This window comes from Daphnia magna, linkage group LG1 (assembly GCF_020631705.1).
Source record: "Daphnia magna isolate NIES linkage group LG1, ASM2063170v1.1, whole genome shotgun sequence".
Classification (NCBI taxonomy): domain Eukaryota; kingdom Metazoa; phylum Arthropoda; class Branchiopoda; order Diplostraca; family Daphniidae; genus Daphnia; species Daphnia magna.
Window position 1 is genome coordinate 13,530,986 of NC_059182.1, and position 21,162 is coordinate 13,552,147.

The 21,162-nt window shown below is 39.6% G+C and overlaps 6 protein-coding genes and 1 non-coding gene across 9 annotated transcripts; 3 read left to right on the forward strand and 4 right to left on the reverse strand.

Moving 5' to 3' along the window:
- Positions 1 to 37: 37 nt before the first annotated feature.
- LOC116927292 (isocitrate dehydrogenase [NAD] subunit beta, mitochondrial) lies at positions 38 to 2,424 on the reverse strand. The gene is made up of 10 exons (XM_032934281.2): positions 2,360 to 2,424; positions 2,217 to 2,292; positions 2,091 to 2,159; positions 1,926 to 2,027; positions 1,736 to 1,853; positions 1,402 to 1,607; positions 1,173 to 1,337; positions 892 to 1,101; positions 653 to 808; positions 38 to 539 (listed from the first exon to the last, which is right to left on the reverse strand). Exons 1-10 carry the CDS (start codon positions 2,407 to 2,409, stop codon positions 462 to 464), a joined length of 1,230 nt encoding a protein of 409 aa, XP_032790172.2. The 5' UTR covers positions 2,410 to 2,424; the 3' UTR covers positions 38 to 461.
- On the reverse strand, positions 2,409 to 2,480 carry Trnat-ugu. The gene has a single exon. It is a non-coding gene; the product is annotated as a tRNA-Thr (tRNA).
- Positions 2,481 to 3,165: 685 nt separating this feature from the next.
- On the forward strand, positions 3,166 to 4,772 carry LOC116927302 (breast cancer metastasis-suppressor 1-like protein). Its single transcript, XM_032934293.2, has 4 exons — positions 3,166 to 3,799; positions 3,865 to 4,072; positions 4,235 to 4,538; positions 4,633 to 4,772. The coding sequence occupies exons 1-4, from the start codon at positions 3,540 to 3,542 to the stop codon at positions 4,641 to 4,643; spliced, it is 783 nt and encodes a 260-aa protein (XP_032790184.1). The 5' UTR covers positions 3,166 to 3,539; the 3' UTR covers positions 4,644 to 4,772.
- Positions 4,751 to 7,333, reverse strand: LOC116927279 (REST corepressor 1). The gene is made up of 12 exons (XM_032934280.2): positions 7,172 to 7,333; positions 6,991 to 7,102; positions 6,811 to 6,873; positions 6,675 to 6,749; positions 6,392 to 6,606; positions 6,127 to 6,327; positions 5,936 to 6,045; positions 5,804 to 5,874; positions 5,611 to 5,747; positions 5,409 to 5,544; positions 5,177 to 5,343; positions 4,751 to 5,117 (listed from the first exon to the last, which is right to left on the reverse strand). Exons 1-12 carry the CDS (start codon positions 7,172 to 7,174, stop codon positions 4,983 to 4,985), a joined length of 1,425 nt encoding a protein of 474 aa, XP_032790171.1. The 5' UTR covers positions 7,175 to 7,333; the 3' UTR covers positions 4,751 to 4,982.
- Positions 7,334 to 8,546: 1,213 nt separating this feature from the next.
- On the forward strand, positions 8,547 to 11,704 carry LOC116927309 (diphthine--ammonia ligase). Of its 3 annotated transcripts, XM_032934316.2 has the most exons (7): positions 9,726 to 9,813; positions 9,884 to 10,122; positions 10,189 to 10,463; positions 10,556 to 10,720; positions 10,786 to 11,047; positions 11,113 to 11,344; positions 11,505 to 11,704. In XM_032934316.2, exons 2-6 carry the CDS (start codon positions 9,960 to 9,962, stop codon positions 11,331 to 11,333), a joined length of 1,086 nt encoding a protein of 361 aa, XP_032790207.2. In that variant the 5' UTR covers positions 9,726 to 9,813; positions 9,884 to 9,959; the 3' UTR covers positions 11,334 to 11,344; positions 11,505 to 11,704. The 3 variants fall into 3 exon arrangements, 1 of the variants encoding a protein (XP_032790207.2); XR_006651436.1 differs by lacking the exons at positions 10,556 to 10,720; positions 10,786 to 11,047; positions 11,113 to 11,344; positions 11,505 to 11,704 and adding exons at positions 8,547 to 9,243; positions 9,312 to 9,495; positions 9,571 to 9,662 and having other exon boundaries at positions 10,250 to 10,390; XR_006651434.1 differs by lacking the exons at positions 10,556 to 10,720; positions 10,786 to 11,047; positions 11,113 to 11,344; positions 11,505 to 11,704 and adding exons at positions 8,548 to 9,243; positions 9,312 to 9,495; positions 9,571 to 9,662 and having other exon boundaries at positions 10,189 to 10,331.
- On the reverse strand, positions 11,336 to 14,031 carry LOC116922802 (PHD finger protein 10). The gene is made up of 5 exons (XM_032929236.2): positions 13,793 to 14,031; positions 12,089 to 13,691; positions 11,847 to 12,031; positions 11,714 to 11,785; positions 11,336 to 11,651 (listed from the first exon to the last, which is right to left on the reverse strand). The coding sequence occupies exons 2-5, from the start codon at positions 13,654 to 13,656 to the stop codon at positions 11,470 to 11,472; spliced, it is 2,007 nt and encodes a 668-aa protein (XP_032785127.2). The 5' UTR covers positions 13,657 to 13,691; positions 13,793 to 14,031; the 3' UTR covers positions 11,336 to 11,469.
- Positions 14,032 to 14,178: 147 nt separating this feature from the next.
- Positions 14,179 to 18,814, forward strand: LOC116927314 (DNA polymerase alpha subunit B). Its single transcript, XM_032934328.2, is given in 11 exon segments — positions 14,179 to 14,346; positions 14,578 to 14,797; positions 14,867 to 14,915; positions 16,756 to 16,871; positions 17,074 to 17,362; positions 17,441 to 17,714; positions 17,779 to 17,804; positions 17,806 to 18,011; positions 18,073 to 18,273; positions 18,335 to 18,521; positions 18,585 to 18,814. Coding segments are annotated over 11 exon segments (1,770 nt in total). The 5' UTR covers positions 14,179 to 14,276; the 3' UTR covers positions 18,717 to 18,814.
- The last annotated feature ends 2,348 nt before the right edge of the window (positions 18,815 to 21,162 follow it).

The window sequence follows — 21,162 nt, forward strand, 5'->3', positions numbered from 1 at the left end:
TAACGGGCAAGAACAACAAGATTAAGATACACAAGCAAACCTTGGATTATTATATTAATTGGGGAGTTAAATACACATGTGGATAACAAACCGCAATGCTAACAAACAGCATAAACAAACAACTAAAAAAAAAACGAAAGGAGAAGAGGAGGAAAATCCCTCCGTCACACACGATGCAATCTCAAGGATTCGCCAGAAATGGAGAAAACTGCGAAGGGATTTTCGGTGGTTGTGTATCACTCTGCTGTGTGTATTAAAGTCAACGACTGAAACCAAGGACCGGATCAATAGTAAGTACGGTAATGGGAATGGAACAATCTTTGTCTAAATTCAACTAGAAGTCTCCGAGAGGAGGAGAATTGAGGGAGATAGGGTCGCCGTGAAGCGAATCTGAAATAGAGACAAGGATCAGCGCTTTTGGCATTCGGCCTCTTCTCTCTCTCTTTACTCGGATGACTGGATCAGTATCGAAGATTGTGGATAACTGCCAGGGTAAACTCGTTTGTAGATGAGTGACCACCGATGTCCTTAGTTCGAATCTAAGAGCATACATGATCAATCAACACATGAAAATTAGACGAAACGTGGACATTATGGCCAAACTAGATACAAGAAAATCAAACAGACTGAGGATGACGTTGACAAACTTTACCTTTCCCACTTTAAGGACACGCTCCACGGCGCTCTGAATCATGTTGCCGTAATATTCCAGTCCGACGTGGTTCAGCATATTACACGATGACAGTAACATGGCAGTCGGGTTGGCCACATTTTTACCGACAGCTTCAGAAAACGTGTGACTGGAACCCTAAACACGAAAAAAATGACAACGGGGTGTTAATATAGAATGTATTTGGTAAATTCCGTCTATAAAACAAAAAGTTAACTCACCATTTCAAAGACGACACAGTTGCCCGAATAGGAGGCACCGGCTACAACACCAGCACCGCCAATAATGCCAGATGCCAAGTTGTCGATGATGTCACCATAAAGATTTGGCATGACCATCACGTCAAACTGGGTAGGTTTCGATACCAATTGCATTGTCGTGTTATCTACAATCATTTCTTCAAATTTTATTTTGGGGTAGAGAGCGGAAATCTGGTTTGACAAAAGGATATTTTGGAGAAATGCTTATGTTAAATTACTCTTCGGATTTATGTGAGTATTACTTCTCGACAACAACGGAGAAAAAGACCATCGCCTAATTTCATAATATTAGCCTTGTGCACAGCGGTCACCTTCTTACGACCGAACTTGGTGGCATAATCGAACGCAAATTTGGCTATGCGATGCGATTTTTCAGCCGTAATAATTTTCAGACATTCTACTACACCCTGAAATCAAGGGATACGAGTGGTTAACGTATGCGTGACTAAAAATACACACTAAAAAACTTACTGGGACACTCTCATGTTCAAGAGAAGAATACTCGCCCTCGGTAGCCTCGCGAATGATAATCATGTCAACGTTATTATGGCGTGCCCTTACTCCTGGCAGCGATTTAACGTGCACTACATTTGCATAAAGATCCAACTTCCGGCGGAGTTTCATACTCAAAGACTGAAGGTCTCCTGAATGACTATAATCAGGTGTGGCCAGGCTACCTGAAAAAAAAATTTATTCAGATAGATTATAGTACTGTCTGCATAATATTTTAGACATAAAAATTATGGAAAAGATCATAATGATACTTTGAAAATGGTTAAAAGAAAGCTAGTAATACAACAAATACCTTTAAGGCAAATCCCATTGTGTGAAATAGATTCAGCAACATCTTCCAATGAAACACTCATCAATGGTTGGACTTCACTGAAAAACTTTGGTTCAAAATCAACCGGGACACCAGCTGCCTAATTGAAATAAAAACAATGTTGATTAAAAAAATATATTTTAAAAAAGGAAACAATCTGAGAATTGATTACCTTAAATACTTCCTGAACAGAGTACAACAATTCAGGACCAACTCCATCACCTGGGATTAAGGTACATTTTGTTCGTCCTTCTGGCTTGGAAACTGGAGCTTGCTAAACAAAATATCAACACTGCATCTTTAAAGATAAATCAACAAAATTAAACCGGTCGCTTACAATCGCTGAGAAGGCTCGTGCCTGGTTAACCCCTTTCTTCTTAAGTAGGGCGGCTGCCGGTCGCGAAACCTAGAAAATAAACTCTAGAAAATAATGATACGAAAATTGTAACTAAAATGTACCAACCAGAGAGGCTGATAACTGAATTTTCGTAAAAAGGGAGGCCATTTCTAATTCGTTCCAGTTGGTTCTAGCTGGTAATCTAAAATGAAAGAAAGCAGACGAAATCAGCTGACCAAAAACAGACATCTATGAAGCGAAACAAGCACCTTGCTGGGAAAACCCTTATGAGCAAAATAATACTTATGCTTTTGTACATGCCCGCTGTGAGGATCGAACTCACGACCGCTAGTTTACAAGACTAGCGCTCTACCACTGAGCTAAGCAGGCAGTGATAGCATCCGAATCACAAAATTTTGTGCCTCTCAAAATCCCTGAAATATGTGGACAGAGCACAATAAAATCACAATAAAACGGCTTTGCTTGCTCACTGCTGGAAGCGACAGGCCTAAAGGGCATCTGAAACTTAGCTGATAAGTCTACTTTATTCTATAGTTTGGTGTAACAAAATCCTGAGATTTCAAAAATGAAACCTTTACAAGCAGTAACGATTTGAGGCACATTTTTTACTTAAACTGAGTCGAGAGAAAGATGAAAAATCAATAGCTGTAGTCATTATCAGTGATCAAAGAGTGATTGATTGCGTGTTTTCAATTTCGGACGGAGTCACGAAAAATTTCGTTCGGATTTGGACAAAGAACTCACTGATAGTCCAAGTGAGTGAATACAGGAAGAAAGTGAGCGCCAAAACAGTCGATGTAGTCCTAAGTGGCTTTGTTGGTTGGACTTGGACAGTTGGACACTATGGACAGTTGGACTCAGGCACTCAGCGAAGTAGCAGCGCGCTGGCCTACTCGGAAAAGGCTTCGTAGAAGACATAGGGCTCGGCTCCGACTACGTGAGACCCGGGTTACTACCGGAAGATACTGGCGCGACAGCAAAAGAAAAAAAAAACCAAAAAACCCATAGACATAGAAAAACTATAATTATAGTAATTTTTAAACACGTTTTTTTTCAGTTTCATAAAATTTCTCACAATCACTAGGTTAATTTAAACAAACTTTCTGGGAGATGTTTATCGTCATACAAAATTAAAAGTAAAATTTCAAATGTTGTAAGTTCCAGGGCCAGCCACTGGAGACGCTTCATTCCAGACTAGTATCCAACCGATCCATCCATGATCCATCTAAAAGACAAAAAAAGCTAAACACACTAGATCCATATTCTAAGATCAGTCTGATTTTTTTTCTAGCTGAAATTTCTGTAAGTTTTTAAGTTGGAGTAAGTTTGCCCTGAAGTTACATAGAGCCGCTCTTCTGGTTAAACCAATGTCTTTTTAAGATTGGTCGAAAAGTCAATTATCGTTGTGTTTGTGTGATTGAAAGTTGAATGAAGATGCCAGTAGCACACAATGATGCTCATGGTCGTGACAAAGACGACAGTGAAGGGGAAGGTGAGCACGAAGAAATGGATCATTTGTCGATTGCTCATGATAGCGAAAAAGGAGGTACTTCCGATGGGGATTCCAGTGAAGATTCTGGCTCTGAGGACAGCTCAGAAATGGATGAAGATGAATGTGAAAACCGAAGAAGTGAATGCCTTGATGACATGATTGATCTTGAAAAACAATTCTCTTTTTTGAAAGAACAGTAAGTCATTATTATCTGTGAGAATTGCATGTGCTGGCGGTACCATTATTTTACTGATTATATAGGCTATACCGGGAAAGAATCACACAAATTGAAAGCAAGCTCCAAGAAGTTATGGCAGAGCAAGCTGCAGAGTATCTTGGCCCTTTGGCTGATCTGAGAGAGGCTGTAGCTGTCAGGACACAGGTTGCTGGTATTTTACGACAACTTCGATTGGAGAACATAAAAAATAAAGCAGTAGCTGAAGAAGTAGCTGCAACACAAGATTTTGAGGTAGGCAGTTGCAAGTAGCATGCTGGTAGCTGTGAAATTACCTAACAGGGTCTTTGCTTGCCCTTTACTATACAATCCTTAGTGGAATACCTATCCTATAGCTCTGGTTCCTGGATAATTATATATGTATATTTTATTTTTATTTTTTTTTCAAATAATCAGTCCAGGAAAGCACTTCTAATGGACTCCATCAAAGAATCTTTGAATGAAAAAATTCGCCGTTTGGAAGAAGACAGAAATCAAGTGGGACTTCTAGAGTGTGATTCGTTTTTGAAATCACGGTCACTTCACAGCTTCGGATCGAGTCCATTCCGTAGCGACGATAAGGAATTCAAAGAGAAAGACAAAAGACGAAAACCAATTACCGTGACAGGACCCTATATCGTTTATATGTTAAGTGAAGCCGATATCATGGAAGATTGGACCTTGATCCGCAAAGCCCTTACTGCAACGAATCGTAAAGATTGTAAGTAAGGGTGCTTGAGCCATCTTAGAAAAAAAAATTATTTAAAAGGAAAAATTCGCCTAAATCATGAAATTGTCTGATTTATTAATTGCAGATCCACTCTGACGCGTTACAGTGTTATGCTTTCGTGGTGTGCTTGTAAATAATAAAAAACTCATCCTCATTGTCGATCGTAATTCAGTAAGTACAACGTAGAACGTACTGGTGATAAATACACGCCAAGTACATTGTTTATTCAAGTCGTAAAAAATCGACACAAGATTGATCTACGCGAATGTAACCAAGCCAACAAAAAGTCTTAGTTCTGTAACTAGTTGTGATTTTAAAAATGAAAAAAAAATAATGCTGAAATCCACCGACGAGACAATGGCTTTGAAAACTACGGACAGTTACAGCTGATTGATGAGGATTAAAGAACGTATTGTTGCTCGTGCAGCAATTTCACTATTTCGAGGCAGCTGGAGCGCTGACAGTGACAGATTTGGAGCTAGATTTTTGAGGAGTTGAGCCCGACATGACTGGCGAGCCTCTACCTGTAGGTGTGACCGACTCGCTACCTGACGACATTTCCAATTCCATCTAGCAATATAACATCTTATAAATTTCCTTGCAGTTTGTTTGCAAAAATAACACTGTACTTTTTCATCTTCAGGAATGGGTCCGTTTTCTTCTTCATATTCCCTTAGGACAGCATCAAGGTTGTAGCGTTTACGATAGGATATAAAAAACAGGCGAACGTGGGCTTCATTCTTGGTGCCAATGACATCAGCAATAGCTTTAAAGTCTTTGCCGTATTTACGGACTCCTAGTTTTAAAAATTTCCATAATAGAAGAAAAGGGACTAGTTGTTTTTAGGAATGTGATTCAAACCTTGAACTGCAATTAGAAGTTCTTCATTTGTCCAGCGAGCGTTTATGCGACCGCTGTTGTCTGGTGGTTTCCACGAAGAAAGACCGTCGCTTACTCTTTTCGTTAAAACACTCTGTACCTGTTTGTTTTTCTGTACCTATTTAACACACTTTATGTTTTAAGAATATGTATCAAAACGTTTAACTGTAAACAAATAGCTCACTAATCGCTTGAGGGCAACTATTTCGCCATCCATTCCTTTGAGAACAGCATCACTCTGCATTTCCGATTCTCCGCAGAACGTCATTAAATCTTCGTGATCTAAATACATTCCACGAGGGGGCTTTCGTTTGTGGCGGCCTTTTTACAAACAAGTTATTGTAACCGTTTTGAAGATTCGTACTGAAAAAGCTAACCTGACGAAGTCAGTCCTGCAGGTTTATCGCGGCGAATAGGCCCAGTAGTGGGACGCATCACACCCGTACGCCTTTACGAAAGAAAAATTTTGTTTTGAAAACAATCGATGAGCATGCTACTTTAAAACCTACTTGAGGTGATTAGCACAGGTTGCACACAGCGCTCCTTTGGCAGTAGCTTGAAGTTGACTACAATTTATTCCACAGTTTAGGCATAGGCTTTTGGCAGAATCCCCGTCTTTCTGCAAAATAACAATAACAAATTTATAAAAAGAAACTATTAACCAATTAAACAAAAAGTACAAATCATGTTATGAAATTACGTTATCATTCCTATCTTCGTCGCTATCACTTGGAACAGCGATGGCTGCAACGGGTTCAATAGCTTCAACACTGTTGGAATCTTCACCAGTTCTTTGGGTAACCATCCGACGCACTTGACGATCCATCAAACTACTACGTGCTCTGGTTTTTTTCCAGGAATAGTAATAACGAACTAAAGCGGCGATTGACTTGTCTGGTAACTACGACGGAGGGGCACAAAATGTAATAAGAGGGCTAAGTTAGAATAGTATCAAGTTATCTTACCATTTGTCTTATTCTGTGGAAGCTTTTACCATGGAACTGAAAAGCTTGTTCAAAAAGAACTTTGTCCTCAACAGACCATTCATCAGGGAATGGAGTAAAATTGGAAAGGTCAATCAAGGCTTTTTCTAGATCATGTTTATGCCAAAACAACATTCCCAAAGCTTGCTCAGAGTTGTATCCATATTTTTCTTTGGCCACACTTATATAATCTTCCACTAATGAAAAATGAATTACACCAACTTTGAAAAAAGGTATGCATAAAGTAAACAGTTTTCAGACTTACACTTTGCATCTAGTATATCATTGGTTGGAGACCAGACCAAAAGGGCTCGTTCAGAATACTGATCAGGTTTTCGATCTAACGAATTGAATTGTGAGTTGATGAAATTACTGCAGACATCTAAAGAAATAAACATTACCAGCTATTGGTGTCAGCAGTGGTATCTGGGCCTGGTAATCTCTACCAACACGCATTCCTCCATCTGTCAAATCATAATTATTTGAAATTCAGATAATTGTTTCAGTATAAAGTATTAAATAGAAACATGCAAAGAGTTAACTTTAAAGCATGTAACTGTTTTATAAATGAATATCATTACTTCCTCCTTCGCGTTCGTCTTCTTCACTTTCCCCCGAATAGTGTCCGTTATTGGGGCTGGCTCCTCTAGATCGCTTATTGCCAATAGCTCGCCCCTCAGTCTCGGCCGAAACCTTTGAAAATTTAAGATGTTTTCCTTCATTCAAAATTTTATTAATTTCTTCATATGAACAGATCCTTACCATCCTTCAATTTGTAGTAGATCGGACCGCTTATGACCCGAAATATTCAAATTGTGATTTTAGCCCTTTTGAAAAATATTTCAACACAAAAAAAAGCAAAAGCAAACGGCGTCTGCTCCGCGCCTTCTCACGTATGACATGAATGCTTCTGCACCGAGAGCGAGAGCAAGAGCTTGGCCTCGCACAAAAAGGTGATACTTGTGACGAAGCAATAGAGGCGGAGCCTATTGTGCGCTCTCTAGATTTCAGGCTACTTTATTGGCTAGTTTTATCATAAGTTTCAGGGAGTGCTCCTTTTGAGGTTGCCATAGTCCATGGAATTCTAGTCAATAGCGAAAGACGCAGCACACAGGCCACGCCTCCATCTATCCTGTTTGGATTTCTTCTTTTACAATGGGACCCATTCGTTTACAAGTTCTCTATGGTTACAGTTAAATGTTGCTTCACTTGCTGTGAATATAAAATTTTTATTTTAACGTAAAAACGATCCTTCCTTTGCAAAAAAATACAAGAAATTAAAAGATGCTTTTCGATAGTATTGTTTACTACTTTTATGCAGCTTCATGAGGTTTTGAAGTATTTCAAATTGCAATATATTTTCTCGTTTGACATCATTTCATGAATGAATCGTCCGTGAGGCGTGCTTCGTTGCCGGATGGCGCATTTTCCTAGTTGTCAAACGAAAACACTTACGAAGTGATAATTAAAATAGTAAATTATGAAACGGTAATTTAAAAAAAATGAAACGTCACTTTCTTCGAACATATTTCTCTGTTTGTCCAGCTGAGGCAATGAGGCATCATGAGGGGGTCAGGCAGGACTGTCTGTCTCTGTTCCAGTCTTCCAGTTCTAATTTTCTATGTAGATTAAAATACTGAACTAAACTGACAGATATGCCAATAAAGGTTTGGATACACCCAATTCTCTCATAGTATTTAATGCCATCGGTTTTATAGTGTTTCACAGACGCACACTCTTGCTATACATCGTACATTGATCTAGGATTGGAATTCGCAGTTTTCCGATTTTGAAGCTTAGATCAAAAAATATTCGTCTAATACGAACGTTTTTTGTTTACAGCCGCTCTTGGAGCAGAATAGTTTTTTTCATGTATGGAAGTTTCCACCTAATGTACCACATCAAATACGAAAAAACTACATTACATGTTAATCCGCTTCAATGTTAAACCGCTCGATAGATATTTCTTTATGGGCAATGCCAATGATATATAAACAATCCCCCCCCCCAAAAAAAAATGAATCAAAATAAAAAAAAAAAAAAAAAGATTCTGAAAAAAAAAACTATAGCTATAGAAGGAAGACTTTTTTAGGAAATTTTCGTTTCTTTTCTTTTCGTGTTCCACGAAATGAGGGCTTAACTGATGATGGTAGAAGAACTAGTGGGACTCATTCCATTATAAACTTTAAGAAAAGTAAGCTTGACCAAGTCCATTCAACCAGTAATCCCATGTTTTCAATCATTATAGTAAGTAATAGTAGCCAATGACCACAGTTACACGGGCTTCCTCTTTTTTAATTTGAAAATCGTTGGTCTCGCCCATACTTTGAAAAATCTTGATCAAGTGTCGTCTGCTTTCATGTTTTGATTCCTTTCCGCGTGCGCCGAGTGTAACGAACAAGTTTAGAACAATAATCTTTTAGGTGGGAAATCATGCGAACAGTTGCATTAATAAGTGGAGGGAAAGATAGTTGTTACAATATTTTGCAATGCATAGCTGCTGGTCATGAAATTGTAGCTCTAGCTAATCTCCATCCACCTAGTAACAATGAATGTAACACTCCAATGGTTGATGAGATGGACAGCTATATGTATCAAACAGTGGGACATGATGCCATAGCCCTTTACTCCGAAGCAACAGGACTACCGTTGTATCGTGAAACCATCAGGGGGAAAAGTGTCAATCAAGGCTCTGACTACACATTTGGTAGCCCTGAAGATGAAGTAGAAGATCTGTACAGACTTCTTTCTTATGTTAAAGAAACCAAAGCTGTTGAAGGTGTATCAGTTGGTGCCATTCTATCCAACTACCAACGAGTTCGTGTTGAAAATGTGTAAAATGTTTAACAATAATTCAGTTTTTTTTTTATGCTTCATTTGTTCTCCATCTTTTCTTGTATAGCTGTAGCAGACTTGGTTTAGTATCACTGAGCTATTTGTGGCAGAGGGACCAAGAAGAACTATTAGAAGAAATGATTAGAAGTGGCATGAATGCCATACTAATAAAAGTTGCTGCACTTGGCCTTGATCCTGAAAAACATCTTGGCAGATCCCTCCAACAATGTCAGCATGAACTGATAAAGCTGGTACTACACCCTTTACATTTTTTATCACATCAAAAATGGTTCTCCATGAAATCAAAATTGTTTTTTGTCAAGTAGAAAGGAAAATTTGGTTTAAATGTGTGTGGAGAGGGGGGAGAGTATGAAACCCTTACACTGGACTGCCCAATCTTCAAAAAAGTGATTGTTGTGTAAGTCTTGTAGTGACTATAAAATGTAGTTTGATTAAATTGTATACTACTTCATGGTTACAGAGAGGAATCAGAAACTGTTCCACATTCTAAGGATCCGTTTGCCCCAGTAGCTTACTTGAAATTTCCCAAGCTCTCGCTTGCCGACAAGGTATGGAAAACGGGCTGACACAGGAAGTTACGGAGCTGCCATAAGTCTTAACTATACATTTTTCTCTAAGGAACCATCCTCGACACTGGATTTTGATCTGATACGAAAACCTGAAGATTTTTGTCGCATTGAATTAGATAGTCACTATGACGAAAAATCTCAAGAGGCCTCTTCGTGACTGTGCATTCAAGAAAGCTGACGTGGTTTCATTCCTGGGAAGTAGTAGAACCAGTTCTGGCATTATCTTCATTAGCGGGTTGGTGGTTGATTCGGAATCTGATTTTAAAGACGTGATGAATATTCTCCAAGGTTTGAGGACTATCCTTCTTATTGCTCAAAATTTATCATTTTACCTGTTTTCTTAAAAAACTCTAGGTATTATCGAAAACCATGGCTCTAATATGAAAGCGCTCTTATCTGTTTGCTTGTACATAAGGGACATGGCTGATTATCCTCGAATCAATACCGTTTATGGCCAATACTTTGATTTGAACCCACCAGCGCGAGTATGTGTAGAAGTGCCTATTGCCTGCTATGCTATAATTGAAGCGACGGCAACTTTATCCATCGATCTCAAACGTTCCTTACACGTTCAAAGCATTTCTCACTGGGCACCAGCTAACATTGGACCGTACAGCCAATGTGTGGCAGTATGTATACATTTACTTCATCCTGATTGCTACCATTAAATAATGTCATATTAATTTTTTATCTACCTATTCTTTATATTCCCCCCATATAGACAGGTGATTTGCTCGCAATGTCAGGACAAATTGGTCTTATACCGGGCTCAATGAGTTTACCGAAACCTGCCAACTTTGCTGCAGAATGTCGCCTTGCCCTCCGTCATGTGACTCGTGTTCTCTGCGCGATGGATGCAGACATTTCTCTCTTTAAGGCGTTACAAGTATGTTTTGCGATTCAGCCCTCTGCACAGTATGTTGATCATTTATTACTACTGCAATTTCAAAGGTCGTGTGCTTTGTATGCGATACGATTCATATTGCTGTAGCTAAAGTGGTATGGACAGAGTACGGCGGTGACCCGGATCAGCCAATCGCTTTCGTCGTCACTCGTAGTTTGCCCAGGAATGCGTTGGTTGAATGGCAAGTCTGGACTCACCGGGTTAAAGGATCAACCGAGAAGTTAACGGCAATGATGTCACCATCGAAGCAAGCCGGACATGTTTATGTGACGAAATGTGAAGAAGCGACCGCTATATTGTGTCAATTGAGTGAGCATATCATGATTTTTTTCTGTTTACATTGCGTACTATTTAACTGTATCATCCACTTCAAGGTAACATTCCCGCCGACACGAAAGAATGGAGTACACTCTACCAGAGACTTGCCCAACAGCTGGGCAAAAATCATGCGATAAGAATCTTTTACAAGAGCAACAAGGGTTTCCAATTGGAAATGTTAAACAACATATTTCCTGAGTCCATTGCGACAACCTTGATCCCTGTTTGCGGATTAGAAGCAGGGCAAGCTGCCGTTATTTGTGGTATAAACGTTTAAAGTTTTCAAAGGTGGACTATTTGCATTTATTTCAAAAGGAAATACTTCATGACGACAGTCAATATTTTATTTTATTATTATTATTATTTTTTTTTTTTTTTTTTTATATTCATAGTTATTTTTATTTTTATTTTTTTCATTTTTTCTTCAATTTCGCTTGGGCTTTCTCAGTACATGAACGGAACGGGCAATTCCACCGTCCCTCGGGTATGCTGCGCAATCCAACGCAATATGTATGGTAGCCTCGATCACAAAAGTCGCAGAACAACATTTTCTCCTCATCAGCTGGATCGTGGCATTGATCACAAGTCTTGCAATCTATGAAAGAATCACGAAGTTGCTTTGATGTCAATACGAAACGTAATAACTTATTAACATACCGTTACATTCCCAAGAATATGCAGCTACTTGTGGCATCATATTAATGTCCAAATTCCAGCAACTTAGATGTCCTAAAATGTTAATGATTGTTAAGATCGGATCAACTGAAACGTAAACAACTGAATCACACACCATCGGTTTGACATTTAGCACAACGGACGAGTGGCTCAGGACGACCCGTCTTATTTTGCCGTCTGTCTCCTCGACAAAGCTTACATATTCCTGGCTGTCCGGCGTAATACGGACGATCTTCATCATCCGATTCTCCATCGTCATCCGGGCTGGAGCTAGAACTGTCTTCATCGCTAGAATCCGAGCTGGATATCCATAATGTTAATTGAATGCAAATAATGCTAAGGAAAGAATGGAAATACCTGGAGTCATCTGAAGAGGAACTAGTATCATCAGATTCTGTCTGACTTGCTATAGTGGAGTCGGCTCTCGTGGAAGACCCATTTGTCGGCCGCCTTTTCCGCCTCTGAGTATTGTCAGGCTGGTCGACTAATGGTCCTCTCATTACTGTACCTATTGGTAAACAATTGAGCTGGTAAGGGCTATAAGTTTTGAAAAAGGATGAGAATTGCCCAGGAATCACTGCGACTGGATAAGGATCTGAGATGGCGGAGATTGGTTTAAGCACAGTCGGTCGTCTCGGGATTTGCACTGTGAATGTCTGTAAGTCCAGGCAATGAAGGCGCTCTTCCACGCGTTCTTTATTGAACATGACGTTCCATTTTGCCGCAGCCTTGATAGCTCGCAGTCGCGGGTCGAATGGCTTTTTTTCTGCTGGAGCAGCAGGAGTGGCAACGGCAGTCACTCCTTTAGTCTTCGATTTATAAGCCTGTTCTTTCTTTTCGCTCTGGGCAGCCAAGTATTCTTCGTATTTGTCAGGAAACACGTTGAAGAAAAGATCAAGCACCTCGCAACTCAATAAAGCTGTCAGTCCAAGGTTAGCTTGTGTTTCATTAACTACATTTCGTTCTCGAAGCCAATCGCGTTCCACCATTTCCACCGCTCGACGCTTCATGTCCGGGTACTTTCTCTTGAAATTACCTTTAATAGACAAATAGGAGATCACCTGCTCCTGTACCATCCATAGTTCTGCATTCGTGTCGTCGCACGGCCAAGCGTACTCTACTAGTTGCGCAGCAGTAATCGGTGCTTGAGAGCTTGCGTCAAAGATTTCCCGACTGCCCAACTTCTTCTTAACGTTTGGAGTGCCTAACGTTTTCCAAGGAGATTCACTCATAACCTGCCCCTGTACGGGTGTACTGAATGTTGCTGATCCCCCAAATGAATTTTCTACACTCATTCTGGTATCTTCTTCCAAAACCTGGAATTTTGGGAGCCTCGGTCGAGCAGCTCCACGAGGAGTTTTGATTTTGGGTGTTCGTCCACCACCTCGGCCACGTCCTCGCCCACGACCTCTGGTAGGGGTATTGAATACAGGCTCCGTATTATCTCCAGCTGTTTGTACATTACTGTCAAAGGTATCAACATCCAAAAGTTTCTTCCGACCACGTCCTCTCCCTCTGCCTCTAACTTGCTGGGCTGGTGGTGGAACTTTAACAAAATCAGGATCAGATTCAAATGGCAGATCTTTTGCACGGCGTGGGAGTTTTTCTCTAGTGGCATTCAGGTCGTACACTTTACGCTTATATTTGCGTCTACCCACACCACCGTCAATATTTTCTTCTTCATCTGCTCCTGGAGTAATGGAGGCTGTCGATCTATCTACATTGTTTGAATCAAGTGTGTTCAAATCATTTGTGCATTCATGGGAGCTCTGGCTCGCTAGGGATAGGTCTTGTGACACATCACACTGGTCATCCAGTTGGTTTTCTTCTATTGTTTCATCTTCATTCATTTCTTCAAAACTTTGTTCCTGATCAGCTTGGTCCTCTGTTTCATCTTGTGGAAGCATTTCATCCTTAACTTCCATTGTAAATAGTCAAATTTTCAAATGTGTCTTGAGATCTGTATATACAAAACGTCGGTGTTTAACAATTCGTACCTTTGAATGTCCACTAACTATCAGGCCATTAACAATGTAACTAAGGTTTAACAATGGAGATTACTTGTAAATATCTGGTCAATACGTTTCTATATAAAATTTCGAGAAGAATCCCAGTATTCTTATTTGAATCCAAATTCCTGGGCTTACTCAATGATCAGAAAAAAAAGCTAAATCCGTACATAAACATTGGTAGATAACAAACGCCACCGGTTTTTCTGAATAATCGATTGCAACGATAGTCGATACCGTGAATATTTTAAGGAATGTTTTCGATGTATATTTTTTTATTTTACTCTATCAGATATTAGAAGAAGTAAACTGTATTATTTTTAGAAATAAATATTTTTTCTGAAATTTGTTAAAGTTAATGAAATTCTCCAAAACTACAAGGCTAAGAAACTGGTTTTTGGGAAACAAAAGATTGCCGCATTTTTGGCGCCAGTGACGCCAGCTTACAGCCCGGCCACTGAACTACACACTCCGAAAATTCTCTAAAACCAAACGATATTGGTCGACATAAGCAGCATTTGCGTCTGCGCGAAAAAATGGAGGAACACTTGTTGAATGAATTTGAAGAATTCGGCCTAACCCCCAACAAAAGAGTATTGGAAAAATGTAAGTTAATTTTAAGCTATTGCATCTCAGAAAATGTAAAAATCCAGTTTTAGTTTCCAGTCGTTGTAGAGGTTTCTGTACTATGGCGACTGTGGGTATTTTGTTAATTATGAATGCAAAAAGGGCAGAGCATGCTTCAAACAGACATTTAATCTGGCAGCATAGGCATAACCCATTTGATAGGGGTTTGCGTTTAATATTATGTTCTATTCATCATTAATTACTGTTTAGGTATAGAACTGCTGAAAAAGTACGAAATCACTCCTGACACCCTAGTAAATCACTGGATTGGGTACGCAGCTACTAAACTAAATGATGAAGCCCCTTCATTGGAAAACATGATCTTGTTTGAAAAAGACCTTTCTAAAGAGTTATCTGCCAAAACAAAAGTAAAGAGTGAACCTCTAAGTGAGTCTCCAGTAATTCACAACATCACTACCATCACTCAAATGTAATATCGAGTTTATATATTCTTAAATAATCTGTTGATATTGATGGCATTTATATTTATTCCTTCCAGAGCAGAAGATGATGAACTTTTAGTAGGTTATGGAACACCCGTAAGAAAGGTAAAAAAAATTTTTTTGTCTTTTTTTGTAGTCTACTAAGGGTCTTGAGAGATGGATTGTGTACAAAGTACAAGGTTGAAAAAAAGCGCCTCTCAAAATCTACCTGGCTCACAAAGCATCGTGGCGTCTTTTTCAAGGTCAAATATTCCCCTCCACCGTTCGTGTGTCGCCCTTGGCCATATCGGAACCTCTGTACACATCTACCTGCTGACACGGCTGCGGCCGTTTATGCATTTCCCTCTTTTTTGTTGTTCGGTACCCTGTATTTTCAAATCGGTTGTCGAGAAAAGTTAATCAGGAAGAGGGAAAATGTTTTACCAATACGTAGTTAAGTCTATCCTGATGAGGTTTCATGCAAATGGCTGTACGGAACCTTCAAGTTTAAAATATAGAATACTTGACAAAGAATCTGAAATGGGTGGAGATGGTGGTTCTCGTGTCCCTCCACTGTTGCTTCAAGAGTATGGGGAGGGGGAAAGAACTCTCCTGCTATTGGTAGATAGGAATTTTATAGGTAAGAAGAGGCTTCTTACCTACCTTTCTGCGTGCGTGTATATAGCCTTTGGTGTGTAACGAACCCCTCCACCTCATTCACCCACCTCCCCAACGAGCGCGCACACATACGCGTTCTTCGCTCTCTTGTCGACGTATGTATTTCTCTGTGTTAGTTCTAAAAAAACGAGAAAGTTAGTGTGCAGTCTAAGCCTTCGAATCACTGTAATCTTCGTAGTCTTCCAAACGATTCAACAAAATTGTTCAAACCCTGGTGTTTATTAATCCGTTTAAGCCAGGTGAAACATCAAGTCTAGACGATCTTGATCAACAGTCTCTTTGGTTTTACCAAATTTTCCATTGTTGGAGAGTGTTACTTGCTTGGTCCCTCCCTTTTTCTTGCGCTTTCCCAGGGACTTCGCCTCGAGCTACAACGGTCGTTTTCCCATTCCACTCTACCTCTCTCTTTGACTCGATCTCTCCCTCTTTTCTTCCTCACCTGTACACACACCCGCACACAACCTGGAAGAGGGAAGCATTTTTCTTTCTTTATGAGACGCGCGTCTCAGTCGCCATTACTTGGTGTCGCTCAATTAATCTTTATTTTGTATTTTTGTCAATTGTAGTTGCTTTTATTTAACCCAGCTTCGTTCGGTGGATATGGTTCTCGTGACATGGCTTTTATCGGCTTTGATTTCCGAGTGCACATGACTAGATCCATACTCACCAGACGAGATTGGGGCAATCATCGTTTAAGCCGTGTTACATTTGAAATAACTGTTTGCTTTGATCTTGTGTCAACATTTTTGTGGTTGTTTATTCCCATTCTTCTGGTGTGATGCAATTCCATCGACCTAGGCGTTACTTTTATTCATTGAACAACTAAGAGAGGATGACGATGGAATTTTTCCGCGCGGGAAAGCTACCCCCCCCTTCCCCCTGTCCCACTCTTGAACAATTGGGAGTTTTCCCTACCCAGAGTAAAATAAAAACCGGAAACGGAAATGTGAGCGAATGTCCCCTCCGTGTAACGATGATTGTCATTTCTTTTTCAGTGTAATTCTACAGCAATGACAAGTTTTTTCGGGTTGTTGATCGATTGAAAATTCCAACAGCTAGGGTTGGGCGCTCTCTAGGTGGGTCTGTTTCTAGTGCATGTGTTTTCTGCCTGTTTGTTCATGACTAGATCCATACTCATCTAAAGGGACCCAATCGTTCTACATTAGTAAAATCGTATTTGATAACTCTCGCATGATAATTCCAAAATGTCGATCAATAAATTATGTCGAAAATCTATAACGAAATCATTTATTTGGTTAACAAATTGTCGAATTTTGCATTTTAACAGTCGTCGGTTGGAGCCAAGAGGACCAGCGGATTGGAAGGAACCCCTCAGAACAAGCGGTTGGCAGGATTGGGTCAGACGTACTCAGTGCACACTCCCTCTGCCTTCTCTCCTTCTACGTAATTAAGGTTTTATTGTCTTCTCCCTGAGTCCAACGTATAAATTCGAAAAAAAAAAAAAAAAAAAATGGGCGAAGAAAAGAAAAGTAATGTTTCACTGGTCGAAACGGATAAGATCATCGACAGTTGTAAAATAGTAGTGAACCGAACAGTTCGGCTCTTCTAGATCTTCATTCTATCTTTGCAATGTATATTACAATAGGCCAGGTACATCAAGCAAGTTTTCGACACGTAACAACGCTGGTGAAGTTGTTGTTAAATACCCAGCTGATGACGCAGTGATTAATTGGACCAGATCCAACGAAACATGGGAACCAGATATTCAACTTCATGGCACTGCCGAAACGAAGTTAACCACAAAGTACAATTATATGTTCAGCCGCCTAAGAGACAAGTTCGACGTTCTAGAAGAACAAATTAACGATTTGGGAGATTTAGTGAAAAGGAAACTCGGAATAGATGATTTCGACCCTAATAGTGTACTAAAATCGGTAGTTCTTTTTAGTCCCATTTTTTTATCTCACTTACAAATTTTATTTATTGATGTGCTAATGAAATTGCCATTTTAGGAAACATTTCATACTATCGGCCGCATTTGTTGCGATGCTACCAGTGGCTCTCGATTAAATACTTCTTCGTTGTTACTCGAAGGAACCAGAAATACATCTTCTGGGCAGAGCGTCCCGCTTGATGTCTCTCAGCTCAGAGAGTTTTCCTTTTTTCCGGGGCAAGTGGTAGCTGTAGAGGGTAGCAATCCAACTGGAAAGAAGATGGTAGTTACCTCTGTAACCACCCCACCAATAAACCCGGTCTTAAAAACCGATGTTTCCATTGAAGGTAGAGGTATAACCAATCATACCTCTCTATATTATTCTTTTACTTAAATAATAAAAATGTTTGTCCTTAGGTCCTCTAAATGTAATGGTGGCATGTGGGCCCTTTTACGCTACCCGACGATTTGGAATTTGCGCCACTTGTTGAATTCATCCAGCAGGTTAACGCTCTTCTTCCACATTTAGTTATCATTATGGGTCCGTTTGTGGACGTAAAAAACAAAAAAGTGGAGTGTGGTGATCTTGACTATACCTACCAAGAACAATTCGATATCGTCATGAAAGAACTTCAGTCAAAAATCACAAAGTATTATTATCATATCAATTTTTTATCGTCTAAAAGAATAATATCTAGCCGGTTAAACTAGTTCTGTACAGGTTTGCATTATTCCGTCATGGCGAGATGTACACTATAGAACAGTCTATCCGACTCCACCTTTCCCGCAAGAGAACAAAGCACCAAATGTCAACTTTTTCTCTGATCCCTGTGTGTTAAACGTTAATGGTATTTTCATCGCATTGACGTCAACTGATATTCTGTTTCATCTTAGCAAAGAAGAAATTGCTGTGTAAGGAGTAACATTTAAGATATGCAAACATATCAATTGAACTATCTTTTATTCTTGATAGTACGCCTCATGGCTCAGATCGTCTAGGGCGCTTGGTGTCTCATCTATTTAGCCAACAGTCGTTTTATCCATTGAATCCACCATCAGAGGAAATGAGTATAGATTTGGAACAGGCAGAAGATCATTGCAAACTTAGCTTCACGCCGCATTTGTTATTTGTCCCTTCAGATCTACGTCATTTTATAAAGGTACGCTTATTTTGTCAAATTTGTGATATCAACTCTGAACTTACCCTTTGAAACTCTAAATAGAACGTTAGCGGCTGTGTGGTTGTCAATATGGAACGAGCCGTAAAAGGTTTCTGTGGTGGAACGTATTCCCGCCTCCAGATCACTGGTGAAGGCTCATCGGTTCAAATTAAGGCGGAAATCGTACGACTATAAGTTGATTTATGCAAAACACCGTACTATAGATCCCACTGTTGCGTATTTAAATCTATGCCTTAAATCTAAACTCATCTTATAAATTCACGTCACCTACAGCATTATTATTAATTATATACTATATATTTTTTTTGTTCTTTCCAAACTTGTGTTGGGGAAAAATGAGTTGTCATCGATACGCAAAACTACTCTAAATGTTCATGGAAAAATATTCTTGGAACCTCGTGGTTCACTTTGCCATCACCAGATGGAAAAAGCTAAGATCGGTTTGCTGAGAACTAGTGTAGAGTTTGTAGACTAATGAAATTGACTTAAGAAATTAAGCATACGGAAATTTCAGAAGCTGTCCAGCACAGGTGGAGTGTGTGGTTGAGACGAGCCAAAAAGCTGAATAGCATTCAGACACGACAACATGCACTGGCCAAAATGATAAATCTTCAATGTTTTCTTCCCGCACTTACAAAGTCCATACTTCCGTAGCAAAGATTTATTTCTATATCTTTTCCGATTGCCAAAGGACGACTGTGTATCCATATTGATATATGGGGTTACCGGTCAACATGTGAATTAAATTTGTTCGTCAAAATTTCTGTTTCCCGATAGGGATTCTATCAAAACTCTTTGCTATATACCCTACGCTTCTACATGTGCCGTTTGAATCGTTTGAAAAGGTCGAACATGTGTGACTGCTTGCATTTTTCTTTTTTGAAATATCTACTCTTCTGGGGCCGTAGTCTGAACTTGGCTTGAGCGTCAATCCAGATTGGCCTCCATTGGCTTTACATGGCCATCCAGATTGGCTTGACGCTCAAGCCAAGTTCAGACTACGGCCCCTGTTTGAAACAGACAGACAGACAAACAAACAGCGACGTTACCTGTAAATGCCAACTGGAAAGACCAACGCCAAAGAAATGATTGGCTTAGAATAAAGCGTCATTGGGCTTGATTTGAACGGCACTTGAATACGAAGAAACGAACGGTCGATCCAACTATATACGACCGAAGCCCGAAAGAAATTGGTTTCTTCCCCCGTACTGGCGGTATCCAAACGAAAAAGACGTAACCCTTCTACAACGACCTGTGGATCGACCGACACTTTTTCTGAGACTTTGCCCCAGAGATGGCGCTGATGACGCGGTGATTTCAGGGTGTCGGCACTAATCTCTCGTTCGTTTTTTTATTTTAGATGCTATGCCGCTGAGATTGGTCTCATTTTGTAGAGGAAATAACGCAGCAGCTCACGGTCGAGTTCTCGTTTCTATCGGCTGAACGACGAAGGAGTGTGGAGCAGTTTAGTCGGCAAACTGGAGTCCATTTCAGGGTCTCGTACGTATCTTATTTTAGATGCTGCGTCGCAAAACTTGACGTCGTCTTGTAGAGGAGATAACGCAGAGATTAACAAAGGGGTCGTGTCAATTATCGGCTTAACAATAAAGGAATGCGGAGCAATTTAAGAGCGACTCGAAGTTTTTGGAGATTTTTTTTCAGAGAGATGGCGCGTCAATCATGAAGATAGGGAAAATCAGGCCGAGAAGTTATTTTTTTTTTTCAAATTCCGAGAGATGTCCCTTTTGCCGATTTTGACAAAAATGGGATTTCAAATTAAATGAATTTCAAATTATGCTTAAAGTACATGGTTCCGATTCGGAATTCAATGAAAATCACGAAAATCAGGTTTATGTTTCTATTGGTTTTATAGTTTTTGATTTAAACGTTAAAAACCATAAATTAAGTTGGTGCGGTAACATCACTGTTTTCGTTAATTTTAGAAACGGCTCGTTTAACGAGAAAACCAATGACGAAATCGAAATAAGCGTTCAATTTCGATTATGCCGTGTGATTTTTGGAGAATTTCAAGAGATGTCGTTTTTGGCCGATTTTGCCAAAAGTGGGAAGGCTATACCTTCCCACTTTTTCATTTTTGGCCAAATTTCAAATTCCGCTTAAAATACATGATTCCGATTCGGAATTCAATGAAAATCACGAAAATCAGGTTTATGTTTCTATTGGTCTTATAGTTTCTGATTTAAACGTTAAAAACCGTAAATTAAGTTGGTGCGCTAACAGCACTTTTTTCGTTAATTTTTAAAACGGCTGGTTTAACGAGAAAAACAATGACGAAATCGAAATCAGTGTTCAATTTCGATTATGCCGTGTGATTTTTGGAGAATTTCAAGAGATGTCGTTTTTGGCCGTTTTTTTAAAAGTGGGAAGGCTATACCCTTCCCACTTTTTCATTTTTGGCCAAATTTCAAATTTCGCTTAAAATACATGATTCCGATTCGGAATTCAATGAAAATCACGAAAATCAGGTTTATGTTTCTATTGGTCTTATAGTTTTTGATTTAAACGTTAAAAACCATAAATTAAGTTGGTGCGCTAACAGCACTTTTTCGCTAATTTTTAAAACGGCTGGTTTAACGAGAAAAACAATGACGAAATCGAA

Coding starts and splice junctions, on each gene's coding strand:
- LOC116927292 (XM_032934281.2), bottom strand. CDS start 2,409: ATGTACAAAAGCATAAGTATTATTTTGCTCATAAGGGTTTTCCCAGCA. Junction 2,028..2,090: donor CACGAGCCTTCTCAGCGATT/GTAAGCGACCGG, acceptor TATTTTGTTTAG/CAAGCTCCAGTTTCCAAGCC. Junction 1,854..1,925: donor CTGTTCAGGAAGTATTTAAG/GTAATCAATTCT, acceptor TATTTCAATTAG/GCAGCTGGTGTCCCGGTTGA.
- LOC116927302 (XM_032934293.2), top strand. CDS start 3,540: ATGAAGATGCCAGTAGCACACAATGATGCTCATGGTCGTGACAAAGAC. Junction 3,800..3,864: donor TTCTCTTTTTTGAAAGAACA/GTAAGTCATTAT, acceptor CTGATTATATAG/GCTATACCGGGAAAGAATCA. Junction 4,073..4,234: donor CTGCAACACAAGATTTTGAG/GTAGGCAGTTGC, acceptor TCAAATAATCAG/TCCAGGAAAGCACTTCTAAT.
- LOC116927279 (XM_032934280.2), bottom strand. Junction 6,874..6,990: donor AGACGAACGCGAAGGAGGAA/GTAATGATATTC, acceptor ATGATTTGACAG/ATGGAGGAATGCGTGTTGGT. Junction 6,607..6,674: donor TGATATACTAGATGCAAAGT/GTAAGTCTGAAA, acceptor ATTTTTCATTAG/TGGAAGATTATATAAGTGTG.
- LOC116927309 (XM_032934316.2), top strand. CDS start 9,960: ATGACGAAAAATCTCAAGAGGCCTCTTCGTGACTGTGCATTCAAGAAA. Junction 10,123..10,188: donor CGTGATGAATATTCTCCAAG/GTTTGAGGACTA, acceptor AAAAAACTCTAG/GTATTATCGAAAACCATGGC. Junction 10,721..10,785: donor CTCTCTTTAAGGCGTTACAA/GTATGTTTTGCG, acceptor GCAATTTCAAAG/GTCGTGTGCTTTGTATGCGA.
- LOC116922802 (XM_032929236.2), bottom strand. CDS start 13,656: ATGGAAGTTAAGGATGAAATGCTTCCACAAGATGAAACAGAGGACCAA. Junction 12,032..12,088: donor TCCTCTTCAGATGACTCCAG/GTATTTCCATTC, acceptor ATGGATATCCAG/CTCGGATTCTAGCGATGAAG. Junction 11,652..11,713: donor ATATTCTTGGGAATGTAACG/GTATGTTAATAA, acceptor ATTCTTTCATAG/ATTGCAAGACTTGTGATCAA.